Here is a 23750-nt window from a genome sequence, read left to right as displayed (position 1 = left end):
ACACAAAGGAGAGAGACTGGTAAAGTAGTATTCGAGACCAGCCAAAAGACAATTGTCTAGGTATAAAATTCTGAAATATAAGACTACAATGGTGGAAGACGGAAATGAAAAGGGCAGGATCTGGTAGCTGGTTAAATATGGGCAGACGAAGAATGAGGACAAATCTAATATGACAGCTTTGCAACCTGGGTGGATGACAGAGCTACTGATGGAAAGAGATGTGTCTGGAGGAGGAATTGCTTTGGAAAGAAAAAAATGACTTTGAGATGACGCTTTTATGTCTACCATGTTTCTCTGAAAATAAGACTTGCCGGACCCTCAGCTCTAATGTGTCTTTTGGAGAAAAAATTAATATAAGACCCGGTCTTATTTTATTGTAATATAAGACCGTGTCTTACATAATATAATGTAATGTAATATAATATCAGGTCTTTCAAGTTAGTGGCTTTCACAACAGGAAAATGACTGTCACCTTTTCTTTGGCACCTTGTCCGGTGCTGCAGAGATGGCATGTTACTCCTTATCCTCACAGCCAGCCTGCCAGATAGTTATTATTACCACAATTTTCTGATGGGCAAAACCAATGCCACCAATAGGTAGCAGAATCAGGATAGAAAGTCCCAGGCTGCCTGACTAAATTCTGAGCTTATTTCCAATACTCCACACTGTCTTCACTTACAGAAACAAACAGAACTCCAGAAGTTGTGGCTGACGCTGTGGCTGCTGAGAGTTGAGAAGAGGGAGCCGAAAAGGAGGAAAACTTTGCCAAGAGGACACGGAGAAGGAGGGTCGGAGAGAGCTTTGGAATATCTGGCGGAGAAAACAGCATGGGAAACGGCTAGGAAGCTTGAGTGAGCCTAGCATTTTGAAAACAACAGCTAATGTGATATTTCTAGAAAACAGGGAATAGTGCAAGAAAATACTGGAAAGATATACAGACACCATGTCATGAAGAGCCTCACATGCCATGTCCAGAAGACTAATTATCCTATAGGCAATCTATGACTGTGAATGAGCAAATTGTCCCTCAGCTACGTGGCTATAATTTGTAGAACAAAGAACAATATCAACTGAGTGGGGCCAGATGGCAGCAGAGGCTGTGTCTGTGGCTTTATGACTGTAGGATACCTCCTAGGGTTTTGGTGAGGACTCAGTCGAGTAGTACTCAGTACCTGGCATTTAGTAATACTCAGCAAATGTCAGCTATTACTATTAACAGTAATTAAGTGAAATTTTCGTGTGTGATTGTTATGACTGTAAGGAACATTTTCCCCATCCCTTCTAAGCCTTTGTTAAGCAGCACTGGACTCAGTCAGCACTCCCATACAGAGCCAGACACAGCTGAGTAGCTCAACAATGCCATGGGCTGTGGTCCACATGCGGCCAAGGGCAGCAGGCAGCCAAATGGATTTGCAACAAATTCCTAACAGTGGTGGCCACCAGCCAGGCAGCATTCAGCTATGCGGTGAACCTGAATATCTTGCCTTTATAAAACTATGACTAGTGATAATGCCTTGCATTGTCTAACCACCTTAAAAATTCTTTTAAACATTTAACTTATCTCTGAAATCCACTACGGAAATACGCTGGTATTCGTTTTTTTGTCCTGCAAATGATACCCATGTAGCTGGGGAATAATTAGCTCATTCACAGTCATAGATTTGCTTCTGAAAGCATGAATACAGGCACTCTCGAATGTCAAATCGCTGAAGGATAATATTTTCTTTGGAAAATTTGCTATATCATCCTCTGAGTTAGGTTAATCATAAATAAATAGCCTCCATTTAATGAATAATTCAAATCTTAGTCTTGTCACCATGGAAAAGAGGGCTCTCTCCTCCAATTTTTCTTTAAAGAGATACTCAGTGCCACAGACATAATGTTTACTTCCCTTGAGGGAAAACAACTCTTGACAAGTGGAAATATGATTTCGGCAAAGAAATTGATGTTCTATATGATAAAAATGGCTTCAATATTCTTTTTTGATTCCTGCTGAAAATATATGGAAAAGACTTTTATAGTCAAGGTAAATCTGTGTTCTGATAAATGTGATTGACATGAGCCTTGAGACAGTGAAAAACTGAATTTGGGAGCTTTCAAAAAATATGTCTTTTGCTTTTCTGGAAGCAAGAGTTAAGTTTTTAAAAATAAAACGGATAGAAGTTAGTTATTCAGCCTAATGAAGACTATAAGCTGTAATATGGGTGGTTTCTAATAAAGTTTTCAAATCATGCTTTCCTTGTTGATGACAAATGTTTATCATGAGTGCCTGGTTATTTGTGTTGAAACCATTTGATGACCTAGTTGGCCCTGTTCCCAGTCGTACATCATCCACATTACCTGAGAACAGATTTGGCTCCATCAGTTCTGATCTTTGGCCTTGTACCTTAAATGTGGTACGGGGCTCCTATCTGGATGCCTCAGGCCACTCCAAGCTGGACCTACCCCAGCCCCTTCCCCATCCTTCTGAGACTACCCTTAGCCCCAGGAGAGGAAATGAGCCAGGTGTCGTCAAAGCTGCAGAGAAATTTAAGAAATATATGGTACAGTTATATAGAAAGTATTCCATTTTAAATTGGGATATATGAAAGAGAAACCAAGCCAAGGAACAAAGGAAAGAAGAGAACATTCCTTAAGCATCTCTGTTCCAAGTGCTTTAAATTGAAGACATTTGATCTCCACAACAACCTGTTAATGAAGCCATTATTTTCTTCATTTGTATAATGTGAGAATAGAGACTCCAAGAGGTTAGGTACCTTTTTCAAAGTTACTTAGGCATAGATTTTCTTAGGAAAAGTCAGTAGTGCTACGTGGTAATTATATACATGGATACATGGCACGACACAGTGGGAAGAAAGATATCGGAAAGCTGGATTTCACCCAGATAATGGAAAGCCTTATTAAACCATGTCCTTTTCACTACACTAGGCTAGCCTGTTAGCTCTGTAACCAAGGGCAGGTATACTTAACCTCTCTCTGCCTAATTTCCTTGTCTTTAAAATAGAGAGGGGGAAAGTGATGCCATCATACCTACCACAAAAAGTTTTGTTAGTTCCAATGAGTTAATGTAAAGAAAAGACATTCATACACAGAAAAATGTCACACACATTCAACTCATTTCTCATCATTTCTAGTTGCAAAAATTTACAGTCCAGCTGGACATGACATAAACCTAATTAAATAGAATAACCACAGAAGTGTAACTCAAGATGTAGCTGTCTTGATGTCCCCCAAAGTCCTCCAGCCTACTGGAGAATCCCCCATCCATTAAGACTTAACGGAAATGGTCTTGAACCCCCATCCTATATAAATGAGAAAAACCACCACTGTTCCCAAATATTTCTGAGGTTTCTTGGACACCTTACCCCTCTCCGTACAATCTATGGCTCTGTTTTATTCCTTCTGCTGACTGCTCTGTCTGCTGACTGGACTACCAACACCATACCACACCAACACCACACCATACCATGTCCATACATTGGACACTGCCTGGATTTTTTAATTCTTCAAAATAACACTAGCAACAGACCATATATAGAAGAGACTTTTACTGAAGACTTGGCTGCAAAGCTGGTGGGGTTACAGCAGTGTAAATATTAGGTATCCCCGTTCTTAAATGCCCTTTGCCCATTTCTGCCTTTGAAAAGTCCTCACTGGCTATCTCTGCGCAAACGGGTCTAGCCCAGCCTCATTTTGCTCCATTTCTCCTTTCTTTCACCTTCCCATTTTGTACCTGCTACTCATAAGCCACATTCCATTTCTATTATACTTATGTAATAATAACTAATACTGATTAAAGCTTACTTTGTACCAGGTAGTATAAGTGCTTTATGTATGTTCTTTCATTTACCAGACATTATCTCTCCCTTCAGTTTGCCCCAGGTATTCAGGCCCAAACCCTTGGAGCTTTTTAATTCCTCAACCAATATTAAACACTCTTTTTTGTTTGTTTGTTTGTTTTTGTTTTTGTTTTTGTTTTTTTTGCTAGGCAATGCGAGCTTCTGGGCTTTGATAACCAAACAGATTTGGTCTCTTCCCTCAGGGAGGCCCATATTCAAAGAGCTGATAAAAGTAACATGTTAAATAAAGATAATTCAATCTCTGAGGAAACTACCAGATATTAAGCAACCATTTTTTTACTTGCTGCAATAGACAGATATCAAAATGAGAAAAATATACCAGATGCCGCACAGCAGGGACAGGATTGGTACCCAAGTAGTTCAGAAAGTATACCTATGTTAGAAGTTGATGAGATCCCTTGCGTTAAACCAGTGAACCTTGAGGCACTGGACTGCAGCAAGCACAAGAGAGCCAGGGAGGGCTGGGATGTACAACAACAGACGTAGTGGTTAAGGGCAAGGCCTTTGGAGTCAGACCCACGGCTCAAATCCCAGCTCTGTCACTACGTGACTCTAAGGGAGCAACTTAATCTCTCTAAGCCTATCTTTCCACCTTTGGAAAACTGGGATAGTAATAGTACCGCACTCAAAGGGTTGTTGTATGGATTAAATGCAGGAAAGAAAACAAACGTGTGTATCTCATTAAGTAATGCCAGGAGTGTGCTAAGTGCCAAGCAAATGTTCACATATAAAGGAGCAAAAGCTCTCGAAGGTCCTTACACTTTAACTACTTGTGAAATGAATACCATTGGAGCATCTTACCATTCACACAATGTGGTTTTTTCAGACACATTATTAATTCATATTTTCTAGCAACTTGTAAGGTAGATATGGTTATCATCACCATTATGCAGAAGTGGAAATTGAGCTTAAGAGAGATTGAGAATTTTCACATGGCTTGAAAGCAGGCCAGGACTCTGAATACAGAGCTTCTGGCTCCGAATTTTTTTATTCCTGTCTTACAAGTCAATTACTGACTCTGGGTGGCGAGCACACAATGTGATATATAGATGATGTACTACAGAATTGTACACCTGAAACCTATGTAACTTTACTAACCATTGTCACCCCAATAAACTTTAATTAGAAAAAGAAGAAAAGGAGCGGCTGGATGGCTCAGTTGGTTAGAATGCAAGCTCTTAACAACAGGGCTGCCAGTTCGATTCCCACATAAGCCAGCGAGCTACACTCTCCACAAGTAAATTGAAGACAAAGAGCTGCCGTGAGCTTCTGGAGGAGCAGCCAGGTGGCTCAGTTGGTTAGAGGGTGAGAGCTTGACAACAAGGTTGCTGGTTCAATTCCCACATGGGATGGTGGGCTGCGCCCCTAGCAAGTAAGATTGAAAACAGTGACTAGACTTGGAGCTGAGCTGCACCCTCCACAACTAGATTGAAGGACAACCACTTGGAGCTGATGGGCCCTGGAGAAACACAGTGTTCCCCAATTTAAAAAATATATATATATATAATACGTTTTTTAAAAAGAAAGAAAAAAAATCGCAAAAAAAAAAGTCAATTACTCCCACAGAGGTGATAACCTTTCAAATGCTTGACAGCCAACAGCTTAGCCAAGGACTTTCACCAGGAGTAAATCAGGCATCTATAGGACACTCAGAAGTGGGAGTCGTACACAAACTTCAGCCTATCGCAGTTAGGCTTCTGCAAAGTACTGGCCAAATATAAGTCAATGTAAATGTCCATAATAGGGAAACGGATAATTTAGGTACCTTCTTACGTGGAACACCATGTAGCCACTAAAACGAATGAGGTAAACTGATATGTACTGTCCTAGAAAGCCGTCCACACACCTTAAGCAAAAACGGTAGGCTGTGGAACGATATGCACAAAAGAGACTTTATGGTTAGTGTTTAGGAGAACAGACTTTACCCACTCAGTGTCTCAGTCGGCCACTCTCCTCATCCCATGTTCCCCTTTCCACACTACTACTCACACATCCCATCACAGCCCCCTTTCGAAACTCTCATTTATCTTTGTCCTCCCTATCTTTTCCCTTACCCACTCTCTTCCTCAGTTTCCTCTTTTCTCTCTGCCTGTGATTCCTACACCAGGGACCCTGGGAGCACTTGTGCCAAAGCCAAGCACATGCGCCTTGGCGCCTCCTAGACAGCTGAATATGCATGTTTGCCCCCCCACACACCCCAGGACGGAGCCAGAGAGTGATTGATACCTGCTGCGCGCCTCCAAGGATTGACTGGCGCTTGGCACCCAAACAGCCCAGACCACTTCAGCCCAGGTCATCTCGGTGCTTGGTGCTCGCCTGGGAGCGCCTCTTGGCCCAGGAGTCGGCGTTGAGTTTGCTGATGTTGCCTTCAGTCCCGGCTTTTCCTGTTCGCTCCTTCCGTTTGTGAGACTCTTCTGCAGGTGATGGTGTTAAACATTGTCATGCTTCCTTCTTTTACAGCGCGGCCCTCTAAGTGCAGGAGTTTAGACCAGATTTGCTTTAAATAGGAAACAGAATTAGAAAGCCAGTCCTTCCCTCTGAAAGGAGATATGGAGCTCCCTCCGTGCTGCATGCTTTCTTGTGTGAGCTGAATTGCATGTGTAACTCAATAAATTGATAGTCGTGAACTCAGATCCTTAAATTAAATAGTAATAATAGTAGCTAACCCTCACATTGAGCTTACAATGAGCAGTCAACCTCACAACCTTTACCTATAAGGTAGGTCCCATCATCCCCAATTTAGAGGTAAGGAGGCCAAGGCACAGAGAAGTTAAGAAACTTTTTCAAGATTACCCAGGGATAAATGACAGAGCTCGAATCAGAACCCAAGTAACCTGGCCTAGTGTCCAGTACCACCAACCACTGCATTCTGGGCCTCTCAGAAAGAAACCAGGCTAGGGTAAAAATCAGTGTGCATGTCAAGAAACAGTTTATTAAGGCTTCGTTTTCTTTTGTGTCAACTTTGGAAAATATGAGAGAAGAGATAAGAGTGGAGACTGGAATTCTTTGACCAAGAGGTTCTGAGCTTAGATCATTGTGGAGGAAGGTAGATTAGTTAAGGGAACATACAAGTATCTACATCCATTATATATATATATGTCCATATGGACTGTGTCCATATATATATATAAAATATATATATAATTTATTGAGGTAAAATTCACAGAACATAAAATTAATATTTTTAAAGTGAACAAATCAGTGACATTTAGTACATTCACAATGTACTCCTCCATCTAGTTCCAAAACATTCCTATCACCCCAAAGTAAAACCACATACTCATGAAGTAGTCCTCCCAGTTCCCCACTCTCCCCAGCCCTTGGCACCACCGATCTGTATTTCCTCTATGGATTTATCTCATCTGCATATTTCATATAAATGGAAACATACAAAACAGAATCATGCAATAATTTGTATCTGGCCTTTTTGACTTAGCATAATGTTGTCTAGATTTCTCTTTGTACATAGCATATATCGGTACTTCATGCTTTTTTTTTTCTTTTTTCTTTTTTTTTAAATTTATTAGTTTCAGGTGTACAAGACAAGGTAATACTTAGACGTTCATCGTTTATATCCCTCACACTGTGAACCCCCCTCCACCCATCCACTATCCCTCCGCCCTCGCACCGAGCCATCACATTATATATATAAAATTATAGTTGGCATTCATTAATGTTTAGCTTCTGGTGTACAATGCCATGATCAGGCATCCACAGTATCTCTGAGGTGGTCTCCCAAATAGGACGCATGTCCATCGGATACCCAGCAGAATCTTTACAACATTATTGAATAAGTTCCCCAAATTAATTTTCAGAAAACCCTGAGGCCATCTTGTGGTTACCAGCTGCTTCCTAATCCCTTCACCTTTCCCCTTATCCCCAACCCCCCCACCCGCCCATCTAACAACTCTGTTTTTTCTTTGTGTCCTCAAAACTGTCTCTGATTAGTTCATTCACATATTCTTTTCTTTAGATTCCGCATATAAGTGAGATCATATGGTACTTGTCTTTCTCTTTCTGACTTATTTCACTTAACATAATGTTCTCTAGATCCATCCATGTTGTTGCAAATGATAAGATTTCTTTCTTCTTTATGGCTGCGTAATAGTCCATTGTATAAATGTACCATAGCTTCTTAATCCAGTCGTCTACCGATGGGCATTTCGGTTGTTTCCATATCTTGGCTATTGTGTAAAGTGCTGCAATAAACATAGGAGTGCATACTGATTTTTGAATTGGAGTTTTGGATTTCTCCGGGTAGATGCCTAGCAGTGGAATCACTGGATCATAGGGTAGTTCCATTTTCAGATTCCTGAGATACCTCCATACTGTTTTCCATAGTGGCTGCACTAATCTGCAATCCCACCAACAGTGCACTAGCGTTCCCTTTTCTCCACATCCACGCCAGCATTTGTTGTTTGTTGATTTATTGATGATAGCCATTTTGACTGGGGTGAGGTGGTATCTCATTGTGGTTTTTATTTGCATTTCTTTGATGGTTAGTGAGGTTGAGCATTTCTTCATATGTCTTCTTGCCTTCTGTATGTCCTTTTTAGAAAAATGTCTCCTCCTTCATGCTTTTTATGGCTGAATAAAATTCCATTATATGTACATAGCACACTTTTTTTTACCCATTCAGCCACTGATGGACATTTGGACTGTGTCCATGTTTTGACTATTGTGAATAGTGCTGCTGCGGACATGCATGTACATGTATGTGACTGAGTACCTTTTTTCAGTTCTTTGGGGTAGATACCTAGGAATGGAATTGTGGGTGATGGTAATTCTGTGTAACTTTTTGAGGAACCCTACATCCTATTGAAACTCTTCTTTAATGCTATAATATTACTGATATTATAAATAATATTAGATATAAGAAATATATTAAACATTTGCAATTAGGGTGTCTCAATCTTAGTAATGTTGACATTTGGGGCCAGAAAATTCTTTGTTTTGGGGGCTAACCTGTGCATTGCAGGATGTTTAGCAGCAATTCTGGCCTTTACCCAGTAGATGTCAGTAGCACCCCCAGTTGTGACAACTAATAAGGTCTCAAGACATTGTCAGATACCTGCTGGGAGGTAAAATGCTCCCTTCCCACTCAAAACCACTGTTTTAAAGTATTTCCTGTAATCTTGAAGCAAATATGGCACTAAAGCAGAATGCTACAACAGTTTGTATACATGAAATACTTTTTTTGATGTTAAGGAGTTTGGAGGTTTACAAATGTGTGACTACAAGGAAAAAATCTTAATAGTCATGTAACTTTGATGTGTATCTTTAGTATCATAAACCCAGCTTGTCCACAGAACTCCAGCTTTTCACCTCAGTACACATTACATACCAAATCACATTTTTAGCACACTGCATCACATAATTTTTAAGATGGCAAGTAGAAGAAAGATTTGCAAGATATTTTTTTAATATGATAATATTTGTTATTTCACATATAAGTTCAGACAAAGCCCATAAGGAATTTCCTATTGAGTTCAGCAAATAATGGAAAGACAAATGCTACTTTCCATTATTGGCATACAGTGAAACAAAATGAAATTTTTCCATTTACTGTTATAGATCGTGGTGAGTTAGTTGTAGAGAGGGAACTCTTGAATACATATAAATACATTTACCATCAAAAAGCTGTCAAGATCAAGACTGTTATGGAAATGGGCCAGCCTTAGGCACACACGACATTGGTATAGAGTTCACAGCAGTTAGCAAGGGCTAATGCAGCACTAAACTCTTTATCTTCCCATGGACCGGAAAAAGAAGGAGGGTTGGTGCCATTCAGAGAAGTACTGAAATGAAGAGCCAGAAAGATACATAGCGGGTCAGATAAAAACAATGCAACAAGACATATCAATAAGTTTACTGAGCAGCTGGAAAAAAACAAAAACATAAACCTGTAAATGGATCCAATCACAATGACCATGTTAAATAGGACAGAATTAGGTGTGTTTTCTCTTTCATACCCAAGATAATGAATGGTAGGAAGAAACCCTGTATAATGTGTCCCTATTCGTAACCATAGTCCTTTTAGGAATTTCCTCTCCAAACATCACTGAGACAAAATGTATGCCTTGTAATGTGATTAAGAATTGAATTTATTGCTCAAATATATGGTGATGGAAGGAGAACTGACTCTGGGTGGTGAACACACAATGGGATTTGTAGATGATGTAATACAGAATTGTACACCTGAAATCTATGTAATTTTACTAGCAATTGTCACCCCAATAAATTTAAAAAAAGAAAAAAAAAGAATTGAATTTATTCTAAAATGTAAGGTTGTACTCTTGAGAAAGAAGAACAATTCAGGCGTGCTTATTTATTTGTTTGTTTATTCTGCTCTATTGAGGTATAATTGACAAATAAAACTGTAATATATTTAAAGTATACAATGTGATGATTTGATAGATGTCTATATTGTGAAAGGATTCCCAGCATTGAGTTAACACATCCATCACCTCACATGTTTATCTTTTTTTTTTTTTGGTGAGAACTCTTAAGTTCTACTCTGTTAGCAAATTTAAATTTTATAATACAGTATTATCAACTATAATCACCATGTTATACATTACAGTCTCAGACTGTATTCATCTTATATCTGAAAGTTTGTAACTTTATGCCAGCCTTTCCCTATCTCCACTCCTTTCCCCAGTCCTATGCAGCCAAAATTGTTCTCTATTTCTATTAATTCGACTGAAAAAAAAGTTTTTTGATTCTACTTGTGAGCAATACCCTCCAGTATTTGTCTGTGTCAGGCTTATTTTATTTATCTTAATTATTCATCCATGTTGTTGCAAATACCAGGATTTCCTTCTTTTATAATGATGAATACCATTTCATCACATATATATGACATTTTTTTAATCCATTCATCCGTCAGTGGACACAAAGGTTGTTTCCATACCATGGCTAGTGTGAAAAATGCTGCAATGAACATGGGAGTACAGACAGTGATTTTGTTTCCTTTAAATATATACCCAGAAGTGTGATTGCTAGATCTTATAGTAGTCCTATTTTTAATTTCTTCAGGGACTTCCATACTCTTTTCCATATTGCCTGTACCATTTTACATTCCCACCAACAGTGTATAAGGGTTTCCTTGTCTCCACATCCTTGCCAGCATTTCTTATCTCTTGTCTTTTTTATAACAGCCATCCTAACAGGTGTAAGGTGATATACCGTGTTTCCTGGAAAGTAAGACCTACCCCAAAAATAGGCCCCAGTTAAGATCATCGGCCAGATGGACGCATTTAATATGTTATGACGATGTTCCAGAAGATGACATGACTGTATTTGAATAAATGTAGATTGTTGTACATGAAAAAATAAGACATCCGCTGAAAATACACCCTAATGTGTCTTTTGGAGCAAAAATTAATGTAAAACCCAGTCTTATTTTCGGGGAAATATGGTACCATTGTGGTTTTGATTTGCATTTGCCTGCTAATTAGTGACATTAAGCACCTTTTCATGTATCTGTTGGCATTTAAATGTCTTCTTTGTAAAATTCGTTTTATTTTATATTTTTGCTATTTAGTTGTGTAAGTTCCTATAAGTTCCTTGCATGTTTTGGATATTAACCCCTTATCGTATATGTGGTTTGCAAATATTTTCTTCTCCTCTGTAGATTGACTTCTCATTTTGATGATGGTTTCCTTTGCTCTGCGGAAGCTTTTTAGTTTAATGTTATCCCACTTGTTTGTTTTTGCTTTTGTTGCCTTTGCTTTTGGTGTCAAATCCAAAAAATCATTGCCAAGACTGATGTCAAGGTGCTAACCCTCTATGTTTTCTCCTAGTAATTTTAAGGTTTTAGATCTTACATTCACATCTTTAATCCATTGTGAGTTGATTTTTTGTGTATGATATAAGATAGGGATCCAATTTCATTCTTTTGCATGTGGATATACAGTTTTCCCAGCCCCATTTATTGAAGAGACTGTATTTTCCCCATTGCATATTCTTGGCTCCTTTGTCAAAAACCAATTGACTAAATATGCATGGATTTATTTCTGGGCTCTCTTCTGTTGCATTGATCTATGTGTTTATTTTTATGCCAATACCATACTGTTTTGATTACTATAGATTTTGTAATATAGTTTGAAATCTGAAGTGTGCTGTTTCTAGCTTTGTTTCTTATTTCTCAAGATTGCTTTGGCTATTCGGGGTCTTTTGTGGTTCCACATGAATTTTAGGATTTTTTTTTCTATTTCTATGAAAAATGCCATTGGAATTTTGATAGAGATTGCATGACTCTGTACATAGCTTTGAGTAATTTGGACCATTTCACAATATTAATTCTTCTAATCCAGAAACATGAAGTATCTGTCTATTTATTTGTGTTCTCTTCAATTTCTTTCATGAGTGTATTATAGTTTTCACGTACAGATCTTTAATGTCCTTGGTTAAATTTTTTCCTTCTTATTATTTTTTATGCTATTATAAATGGGATTGTTTTTTCATTTCTCTTTCCAGTAGTTCATTGTTAAAGTATAGAAACATAACTGATTTTTATATATTGCTTTCATATCCTGCAACTTACTGAATTCATTTATTCTAACAGTTTTTTGGTGGAGGCTTCAGGGTTTTATATATGTATATAATTTATGTCTGCAAACAGACATAAATTTAACTTTTCTTTTCTGATTTGGGTGCCTTTTATTTCTTTTTCTTACCTAGTTGTGCTGGCTATGACTTTCAGTACTACGTTGAGTAATAGTGAGAATGGGCAGCCTTGTCTTCTTGATCTTAGAGGGAAAGTGTTCAGCTTTTCACCTTTGAATATGATGTTAGCTGTGGGCTTGTCATATATGGCCTTTATTATGTTGAAATACATTCCTTCTATACACAATTTGTTGAGAGTTTTTATCATGAAAGGATGTTGAATTTTGTCAATGTTTTTTTTTGCATCTATTGAGATGATCATATGATTTTTATCCTTCATGTTGTTAAAGTGATATATCACATTTGTTGATTTGTGTATGTTGAAACATCCTTGCATTCCCAGGAATAAATTCCACTTGATCATGGTATAGGATCCTTTTAATGTACTGTTAAATTGGGTTTACCAATATTTTGTTGAGGATTTTTGCATCTATATTCATCAGGAATATTGGCCTGTAGTTTTCTTTTCTTGTAATGTCATTGTCTCACTTTGGTATCAGGGTAATGCTGGCCTCATAAAATGAGTTTGAAAGTGTTTACTCTTCTTCTGTTTTTTGGGAAAGTTTGAGAAGATTGGCATTAATTCTTTTTTGAATGTTTGATAGAATTCACCAGTGAACTCATCTGGTCCTGGGCTTTTCTTTTAGGGAGGCGTTTGATTACTGATTCAGTCTCCTTATTAGTAATCATTCTTTACGGATTTTCTACTTCATGATTCAGTTAGTAGGTTGTATGCTTCTAGGAATTTGTCCATTTGTTCTAGGTTATCTAATTTGTTGGGATATAATTGTTCATAGTACAGTTGACCCTTTAGCAATGCAAGAGTTAAGGGTGTCAACCCGCTGAGCAGTCAAAAGTCCACATATAACTACAGTCAGCCCTATGCATACATGGATTCTCCACCGTGGAATTGACCCTTGAAATCAACTGCATGAGTCAGTTGAACTGCAATAAACTGAAAAAAAAAATCTGTAAATAAGTCAACCCTCACAGTTCAAACAAACAAACCTGTTTGTTCAAGGGTCAACTGTAATTTCCTATGACCCTTACTATATCTGTGTTCAGTTGTAATATCTTTTCTTTCATTTCTGATTTTATTTATTTGAGTCTTCTCTCTTTTTCTTATCTTGGCTAAAGGCTTGTTTTTTGTTTATCTTTTTTTTTAAAAAAAGCTCTTAGTTTCATTGGTCTTTTCTATTGTCTTTTTTTGTCTCTATTTCATTTATTTCTGCTCTGATTTTTGTTATTTCCATCCTCCTACTAACTTTGGGCTTAGTTTTTTTCCTAGTTCCTTGAGGTGTTAAATTGTTTATTTGAGAGCTTTATTTTTTCTTAATGTAGGTGTTGATTGCTATGAACTTCTTTAATAGAACTGCTTTCGCTGAGTCTCACAAGTTTTGGTATGTTGTGTTTCCATTTTCATTAGTCTCAAGATTTTTTTTGAGGTTTTTTTCTAGTTGTATTGCAATATAATTGACATATAATGTTGTATACATATATGGTGTGCAACATAATGATTTTATATATGTGTATATTGTGAAGTGATTACCACAATAACTTTAGTGAACATCATCACCTCAGTTACAATTTTTTTCCTTATGATGAATCAAGATCAAGATTTTTAAATATCTCTTTTGATTTCTTTTTTGACCCATTGTTCAGGAGCATGTTGTTTAATCTCCACATAATCGTGAATGTAACAGTTTTTTCTTCTAATTGATTTCTAGTTTCATACCATTCTGGTTGGAAAAGATGCTTAATATGATTTCAACTTTCTTAAATTTATTAAGACTTGTTTTGTTGCCTAACATGATCTATCGAATAATTTTCATGTGTACTTGAGAAGAATGTATGTTCTGGGGCATTAGATGTGTGTACAAGCTCCTTTCAGGGAGACACTGGTGTTTAATGGACTATTCCATAAATGTATGGTACGTCCATCCAGTATAACATGTAGTTTAAATCCAATGTTTCCTTTTTGATTTTCTGTGTAGATAATCTATCCATTATTTAAGGGGAATATTGAAGTCCCCTACTATTATTGTATTACTGTCTATTTCTCCATTCAGATCTGTTAAATTTTGCTTTATATATTTAGGTGCTGTATAAATATTTACAGTTGCTATATCCTCTTTATTATCATTTATGATGGTGTTCTTTGTATGTTGTTCCTGTTTTTGGCTTACAGTCTACTTTGTCTGATATAAGTATAGCTACCGGTGCTTTCTTTTGGTTTCTATTTCCACGGCATGTCTTTTCCTATCCCTTCCCATCCACTTCCAGTTTAGGTCTTTGCTTGCAGTTGAAGTGAATCTCTTGTAGGGCATATAGCTGGGTTTTATTTTTATCCATTCAGCCACGCTATATCTTTTGACTGGAGAATTTCATCTATTTAAATTTAAAGTAACTATTAATAGGTATGGACTTACTATTCAATTTAGATCATTGTTTTCTAGCTGTTTTATTGTAGTCACTTTGTTTCTTCCTCTTTCTCTCTTTTGTTGTGATTTGATGATTTTTTGTAGTGGTATGCTTTGGTTCCTTTCTCTTTATCTTTTGTGTATCTATTATAGGTATTTGTTTTGTGGTTACCATGAAGCTTACATAAAATATCTTATAGTTATAACAGTCTATTTTAACCCAATAACTTAACTTTGAATATATATAAATATCTACATTTATATACTCCTCCCACATTTTATGTTTTTTCTGTCACAATTTAAATCGTTTTATATTGCGAATCTATTAACAAATTATTATAGTTGTAATTATTTTTAATATTTTTGGCTTTTAATCTTTATACTAGAGTTATAAGTGATTTATCTGCGACCTTTACAATATTAGAGTAGTCTGATTTTGACTATATATTTACCTTTACCAATGAATTTTATACTTTCATATGTTTTTATGTTACTAATTAGTGTCCTTTTCTTTCAGCTGGAAGAACTTCCTTTAACATCTCTTGTAAGGCTGGTCTAGTGGTGATGAACTCCTTCAGCTTTTGCTTGTCTGGAAAACTATCTTTCCAATACTGAAGGACAACTCCACCAGGTAAAGTATTCTTGGCTGGCAGTTTTTTCTTTTGACTCTATCATCCCACTCTCTTCTGATCTGCAAGGTGTCTGCTGAAAAATCTGCTAAAGATCTTATGGGCATTCCCTTGTTCATAGCAAGTTACTCTAGTCTTGCTGCTTTTAAGATTCTCTTTGTCTTTAGCTTTTGACTGTCTAGTCATTATGTGTCTCAGTGTAGGTCTCATTAGTGTCCCAAAGGGGAGGATTGCAGTGAACACCTGGATACAGGCTGATTAGAAGCTGGAGCCTCAGATACCAGCTGGAAAAATATGCAGTCAAACCCCTTTCGGGGGAAAACTGGGAGGTGGGCATTTCTGTCTCTTCCCTCTGTGCTGAGCCTGGCGGTTGGGGAGTATTCCTGTACCCATTGAAAAACTGCATCTTTGTTTGCTATCATCCTGTTGGCTTCATGGTTGCAAGTTCAGTTTACTGTCAGAGCTAGGTGATGTGGGGGCCTGTCCTTTGTGTGGCAGCCATAAAAGTTGGGCAGGAGGTGTGTGTACAGGCTCCTTTCAGGGAGATACTGGCAGCTTGGTTTTATTGTTGGAGTGAGCTAGAGGGAAAAAGTGGGCTCCAAGCAGGATCGCAGTCATCCCCTAGATGCATGCTAATTAGAAGCTGGACCTTCAGGCAATGGCTTGTAAAGTATGCCTCAGAGAAAGACTGCATTTATGCCTACTCTTTCTGCACGGAGCCCTGGGGGGATAGCCACAGGGAGTACTCACATACACGTACTCATTAACAACATTTTTTTTTATCTGCTACCATCCTGCGGCACTCATGAATGTGATCTGTGGGCTTGTTCCTTGGGTAGCAGCCACAAGAGCTGTAGCACCGACATGTGTCATCTTTCCAGAGAGATGCTGATTGACCTGGATTTATCCTTGGAGCAAGCCTGAGGGAGAAGGTGGGGGAAGTGCCCACCATCTTGTTTGGAGTCTTGGGAGGATTGCAGTCAGCAGTTAGATGTGTCCTACCATGTTTCCCCAAAAATAAGACCTAGCCAGACAATCAGCAATAATGCCTTTTGGAGCAAAAATTAACATAAGACCCAGTCTTATATTATAGTAAGATAAGATTGTCCATCTAGGTCTTATTTTCGGGGAAACACGGTAATTAGAAGCAGGACCCTCAGGCAGCAATTTGGAAAGTATGTAATCAAACCCCTTCCAGGAAAAAACTGGGAGATGGGCATTTTTGCCTGTTTCCTCTGCACTGAGCCTTGAGGGACAGCTGCAGTGACTGCTCACTGCCTGTAAAGGACTGCTTCTTTGTTTGCTTGTAGTTCTGTGGGACTTGGGAACCAAAGCCCAATATGCTGTCAGAGCTAGGTGTTTTGGGAGCCTGTCCCTCGGAGGGGGGTGCTTAAAAGTTGGGACATTAGATGTGCAGTCCAAACCCTTCACTCCTCTGGGAGAATGTGAGAGAGAGTTGGGCATTCCCTTCGATTGTATGGTGCTGTGCCAGGGGTGGGGTTTATGGTGAGACTGTGTCTTAGTCTTTCCTACCCAATTCAGTGTGTATATTTTCTCTGTTTCCTAATGTGTAGGAGTCACTCAGCTAGTTTCTGGTTCTCTCAGAGGGAATTATTCTAAGCATAGCTGTACCTTCAGTGCTGCTGGGAGAAGGGAAATTCAAGAACCTCCTACGTATGTTGCCATCTTGGTCTGGAGTCAACTTCAGACTTGTTTAGTGTAAATAAATTTGACAGTAATGCATCTTTCAGATTCTGGATGCTAATGACACTCAGTAAATGACTATAGACAAAAGGTCTGTTGCAGCTTTGAAGGTAGAAATGAGCAGGAAAGAGTGTTCTATTAATTTTTTAGTGAAGTTCAGTGATGGAAAGACATCTCATCACTAAACAAAACTTAACAATTTTCACTTTTATTCATTTACTTTAGATTATGCTTCCAGTGACATCCACTGAACTGCCATGAGAACATAGGAATCAAAACTATGCCAATCTATCCAGTTTATAATTCATGTTTAATACTACACTACAAGGATTATTTTTTTCAGAGGACATTGATTACCTACTCTGATGATAACCACCAAACACAAGAGGGTACCATCTGTTAACTTGGCACGGTAACCTATTAAGCAGTTAGCACCCAAACATCTGGCTATATAGTGAACAGATCACTTACTTAATGATAACTTCCAAATATATCTCCAGCTCTGATTTCTCTCCTGAACTACAGACCCCAGCTGGCTTGTGAGTACCTTCCATGGTGGTCCCAAATGCACCTCCACGTCAACATAGCCACCTGAATTAACCTAAGCCATAATCTCTCCCCTTTGTTCCCATTCCTGGAACCAATTGCTTTCTCAGTAACTTAATGGCATCCTTAGACCCACTTGCCCAACCCAGATCAGAGACCAATATTTGAATCTCTTTTTCCTTCCTCACTCCACCCTTGCCTCCTATGTATTCCCATTATGCATATGTTACACCTTTTGTAGTTATCCCACAGTCCTTGGATGTTCTGTTCTGTTTTTTTGTTTGTTTGTTTGTTTTTTCCACTCTGTTCTCTTTGCTTTTCAGTTTTGACGGTTTCTATTGATAAATCTTCCAGCTCAAAAATTCTTTCCTCAGCTGTGGCTAGTCTGCTAATAAGCCCATCAAAGGCATGCTTCATTTCTATTACATTGTTTTTTGATCTATAGAATTTCTTTTTGGTAATTTGGATTCTTATATCTCTGCTTACATTGTCCATCTGTCCATACATGTTGTCTACTTTATCCATTAGAGCCCTTAGCATATTAATCACAGTTGTTGAAAACTCCCAATCTGATTAATTTCAACACCCTTGCATGGGTGGTTCTGATGCTTGCTCTGTCTCTATTGTGTTTTTTGCCTTTTAATGTGTCTTGTAATTTCTTCTTATTAGCCAGACATGATATACACATAAAAAAAAGAAACTGCTGTAAATAGGCTTTTAGTAATGTGATGGTAGTAAGATGGGGGTGGAGGGGGGACGTATGATATAGTACTCTGACTAGGTCTCATTCTTTTAGTGAACCTGTGCCTCTGGACTTGTGAATACTTGTGAACTTCGCAAGTATTTCTCAGTTGTTTTCTCCCTCCTTAGGTGGGACAGGATTGGCTAGAGTGGGCTGAAGTTGGGTGTTTCCCTTCTCTCAGGCCAGTTAGGCTCTGATGATACCCCAGCAGACTAGGCTGTGGTTAACTGGTTTCCCTTGAGAGCAGTTCTTGATAAAAAAACAAAAAACCAAGAGTCTCTGGTGTATTTCAAAAGGGTTCATTTTCTCCCTTCCCCTACTGGAAGCATGAGGGCATTTTTGGGGTTATTTACTGTGAGAACTGGGTCTAGCTCCTGGAGATAAAACTCACAAAAGTGTGTGGGTGCCCCCTATGACTGCCCCACTCCAGAGTTTTTGACATTCAGACTTGTCCTCACTAAGCCTCCAGCAGTTACACTTTCAGATCGTGCTGCCCCTGCCTAGGTTTCTGCAGCAGTTTCTACTCATGTGTCTCTGCTCCAGTAACCATGACTTCCTATATTCACCTGTCTCTCCAATCATGGGGGCAGTGGTTTGCCCTGTGTCCTCACCTCCCTTATAAATCCAAAAGGAATTATTGATTTTTCAGATTTAGTGTTTTTTACTTATTTTTAGAATGGAGTGGTGACTTCCAAGCTCCATACTTAAGGAACCAGAAAACTACTATAATACCCCAGAAATTGGTTCATTTTCACACTATCTGAATGCATCATGATTTTATCATATCAACTTTATCCTTTCTCAGTTGTCATTTCTGTCTGAAGAAGCCCGTAATTTTTTAGCTACTTAAGCTCATTGCCAAGTCTTCACCTATAACCTATCTATATTCCAGTCATGATAAAGACAGTAAGTAACTTCTTATCGGGGAAACCACACTTCCGTACTTCTTCCCCTGCCCCTCTACTTCTCAGTACCTCACCAATACAGGTGAAATCTGTCACTTGTCCATACTAAACATAATACTGAAGATGCATCTACTAAGAGAAAAGAACACAGATCTACACCATCACAAATACCTACCTTCCTTCTTAAACACTATTCAGCGTCCACACGATCACTCTCAAGACCTTATTTCTTTCCACTCCCAGATGACTCCTGAGTGGAGGGTAGCGTATAAGAAGCAGGGATCTTGGACTCACCTCTGAAAGAGACTTCCGCAGCACACATAGGTCTCATAGGTTCTATTGGTGAAACTTGCATTTAGGAAGGAGACACAGTCAGTTTCAGCTCCCCTGGGGACATAGAGGATTCCTGGATAAAGGAGACAGAGATACTAAGGAGAATATTTTGCACATGTTCCTGAACGCTTTTAATGTTAGTAATTTGGGTCTGAATTCAGAATGTTGTAGATCAGGTGCTTTTCTATGCATCTGTGAGATAGATGGTTTAATCCATATTCTGAAAGAGACCTTGTCAGGATCTAGGTAAGTGATTTCTGCCAAGAGACTAAGCTGAGGTACATACCTGCCACGCAGGCACTGATGAGGGATACACAGGCCCCTGTGAAGAGGGCACTGATCACAATCTTGGATAAATCACTCTTCCGGTGGGGAACCATTGAGGCTGCCGACAACAAAACAAAATAACTTGATCTCTTTCCCACCAGGCAACGAGTATATCCCATGAACCCCCATTTAGAAGAATGCAGAGGAACAAAGCACAGCAGAAGAATAGCATTTTTACCACTAACCACCAGAGGCCAGCCAGCAGTATCCTAAGAAATGTGCATATACGTTAGTCCTGAGGGGTCATTAACTCAGACATCCCCAGGTCAAGGACTGTGTCTGACTCTAACTTCAGTGGTTCAGTAATTCTGATACAACATTCCCAACTTGGATCTAGATCAAACAAAGCTCTGGGTTGCTCCAGATAGGCTCAAATGCCTGGGTGTACACTCGTTGATCCCTGCGCTCTTAAGCTGGGACCAGAATTAGATGGACTGTTTTGAGCCAGAGGGATAAGGAGGCCAACATTCACCTAAGCCTTAGTCACATGACGCCTTAGTCACATTATGCACGTCCCACTGCTCGATGGCAGTCTCACAATCAGACAGTAAATCAGGTATCAGAATTAGAACAGCACAGACCAGTGTTTAACAGAAGGCGGGGAATAAACCGAAAGGAAATTGTTTCACCTTTAAATTGTTCAAATCAGCTACCAAACAAATTAACTTAATTATTCTACCCCAGAATATGAGTGCCATAAAAATGGATACACTGAGTTGTATTTCTTCTTATACTCTGTTTCTAACTTGGATCTTCCAAACTCTTCAAGTCTGCTAGTCATTCACCGTGTCCCTGCCCTCCAAGACAACTCCACTTTCTTCATATTATTTCCTCCAACCATCATTCACATTCAGCAATATATTCAGCAGTATAAATGTATCTGTGTCTTCTTCAAATACTCAATCCTCCCACACCTGGTGATTTGTAGCTTTTAACCCAACACTTCACACCACTCACTCTGTTTCTCTTCCTTATGTGTCTGATACTTTTATTTGTCTTTTGATTCCTTGTGTGACTCCTACTTTTGTGAAGACAACTGGTGAGCAGCCTAATTTCAGAAAGTACCTTTGCTACTGAATTAAAATATATATATATATATATATAGATAGATAGATAGATAGATAGATATAGATATAGATATAGATATAGATATAGATATAGATAGATAGATAGATAGATATAGATATATCTTTACTTATATATGTACTATGCCCATTTAATGGAAAAATAATATTGTAATCTTCCTCAAAGGGAAAATAAAAGTAAAACTCGTCTTTTGGGCCTCCAATTGAAAGGAAAAAAAGTAACAGAAGTTGAGATTGTAAACCCAGCCTGGGCCCCATGCATAGCCAGATAGCATGGTTGCCTTAACTCCAAATTAACTACCTCCTGAGAGGCTCCATTTCATATCAGCTTCTCTGTCTTGCTTCAACTTGTACTGAAACACCAGGGCTGCCTTCTACAGAGCTGGGATGTGGCTGGCTGTTTGGGTAGTTGGGAAAATGAATGAACTCACTCAAGCCTCCCAGTGTGATTCCTATGGAACTGAGATTGGCAAATCCACAAAGTGAAAATGTTGTAATGGTTTCAGCTCTCGCCTAGGGAACACAAAAATAAATAAGTGAATAAACTCAGTCCCAGGTGAGCAGTCATATCATCATGATAGAAGTTCCAGAGATCTTAGAACCCCCAATCTTGTCCACACTACCCTGAGGAATGTGGAAAAGATGCTCGGAAAGTAATCACTTCCTGAGTTATTACAGGAATAAAGATATGGAAGCCACCATGGGCCTCTTTGCCCAACACTCTTCCTATTGAAGCCTATGAATAAGGAGAAGGCCTAGGAATGAAGATAATTGAGAGGGCAGAGATAAAGAGAGAAAAGAGAATCTATTTGTAGCAATTTAAACTTATAAATGAAGAGGGAACCTTAGACCTTCAAAAATAGTGTGCACCCTAGACTGACCCAACTGTAAAGTGTCAACAATTACGTCATAGAGAGAAGTTGGGTCAGAATCTGAGGGAAGAATATCACACAGACCTCAGGGCAGCTATGGCCCTGCAGCTAAGAAGCATACTGTTGTGCTTTCTTTGTGGTTAGGCCTGGGACACTGCAAAGGGATCCATGGGTGTGAAATAATCTTTTTTGTAACACTTTCTGTCTGCCCACAGACGATTTATGCTTTTCTGGATTGTCACTTACAGAAATCCATTGTTTCTCACCGCCGATCCACTCTTCTACTCCAGAGAGACGTTTGTCCTTGTATTGAGACAGTTGCTGATAGGCCACAAACTCATTTGTGAAGAACTTGATCCCCACCATCTCAGCCACCATCGGACAGTCTGCCCACTCTACGCCCATCATGAAAACCACAGGCCTTAGGACATAGGAGCAGATCAACTAGGTGAAAAGAAAGAGACATCCCAGGAAAACAAAGAATAAATAACACAGGTTATTTATTCACAGGTTATAACCCAAGGACTTGCCCTGGAGTTTAACTCAGTCTCCTCTCCCCTTCTATCCAGGCTCTTTTAGCTCACTGTGAGTCAAGAGGGCTTGCACAGTTCAAGGACAACTTAAACACACCCTAGAGAGACAGCCCAACCAATGTAATTTTTCACCTGGAAAGTGAGCCCTTGTATGTCTACCAACTCCCCTAGCCAGGAGAGGGCAGCATTGATGAAGGCTAACACAGCCAAAAAGCCAATCAGGTTGGCTGCTACATTAGCAACGAGGCCTACAGCATCTGTGGCTCCATTGCTGGCAGCTTCCAGAACATTCTTCTCCTTCCTGTAGTTATTGGGCAGAGGAGAAGAATATAGTCTCTGGATTACTTTCAGCCCATCAAAAAACAGAAATCCCACTTTCCCTGTGGTGCAGGCATGCAGGAAGAGGGTGCAAGACCAACTTGAGAGGTGATAGGGGTTCCTTAGGGACTATTTTGGTGGAAATTACTCTGAAGCAATATCAGATTTAATTCCCATACAATTGCAGTGACACCAAGGACAAAGTATACTGGCATGCAGAAGATAGAGGCAGGTGGGAAGGTTAAACAATTGAAGAAAATCAACATCATTAACTAGAAGCAGAGGTAGTAGACAAGAGGGGATATAGAATCATATTATTCCTTCTCCAGGAGAGAGACTTGAAGTCTCTGCCACCACGAGCACCACTCTTTTTTTTTTCCCACAAGCACCACTCTTGACTCTGCCCTGACCTTACCATCTCCCAAATTATATACTTCATTGGACTCACCCACGGGGCAATTTTACCCCCTCCTTATTCTTGAACTTGGATTCTTCCACTTCTGGATATACCAGCTTTGACAAGGCAAGAGCAGAAGGAGCAGCCATCACAGAGGCAGAAATCAAGGATGATGGGTCAATCTGTAAGGCCAGAGTCAGGAATCAGTGTCTGCAGAACCCAGACTTGGGCTTACCCGGTGGTAATTGAACAGAGTATGCCTACCCCAAAAGATATGAAGGCTCCCATCACAGTGCCCGAAATGGTGGCAAATCCTCCAGTCATCACTGCATGGATTTCCGAGAGAGTCATGTCTGCGAGGTATGGACGGATGAGCAGAGGTGCCTCTGTCTATGAAAGAAGAGAAGTG

At 39.1% G+C, this 23750-nt stretch overlaps 1 protein-coding gene across 1 annotated transcript in view; it reads right to left on the bottom strand.

The window, feature by feature from the left end:
* Positions 1 to 9530: 9530 nt before the first annotated feature.
* SLC28A2 (solute carrier family 28 member 2) overlaps positions 9531 to 23750 on the bottom strand; it is a gene marked incomplete at its 5' end in the record, with an annotated part of 32918 nt that continues 18698 nt past the window's right edge. Inside the window, 8 exons of the mRNA XM_081048928.1 lie at positions 9531 to 9658; positions 19771 to 19882; positions 20096 to 20194; positions 21653 to 21734; positions 22340 to 22537; positions 22759 to 22927; positions 23393 to 23523; positions 23606 to 23731. Coding sequence (XP_080905054.1) covers positions 9538 to 9658; positions 19771 to 19882; positions 20096 to 20194; positions 21653 to 21734; positions 22340 to 22537; positions 22759 to 22927; positions 23393 to 23523; positions 23606 to 23731 — 1038 coding nt within the window. The 3' untranslated portion in view covers positions 9531 to 9537. The remainder of the gene's footprint in view (positions 9659 to 19770; positions 19883 to 20095; positions 20195 to 21652; positions 21735 to 22339; positions 22538 to 22758; positions 22928 to 23392; positions 23524 to 23605; positions 23732 to 23750) is intronic.

The sequence above is a fragment of the Rhinolophus hipposideros genome, assembly GCF_964194185.1.
Source record: "Rhinolophus hipposideros genome assembly, chromosome: 5".
Classification (NCBI taxonomy): domain Eukaryota; kingdom Metazoa; phylum Chordata; class Mammalia; order Chiroptera; family Rhinolophidae; genus Rhinolophus; species Rhinolophus hipposideros.
The sequence above is the reverse complement of the archived record's forward strand: the minus strand, read 5'-3'. Positions and strand labels throughout refer to the sequence as shown.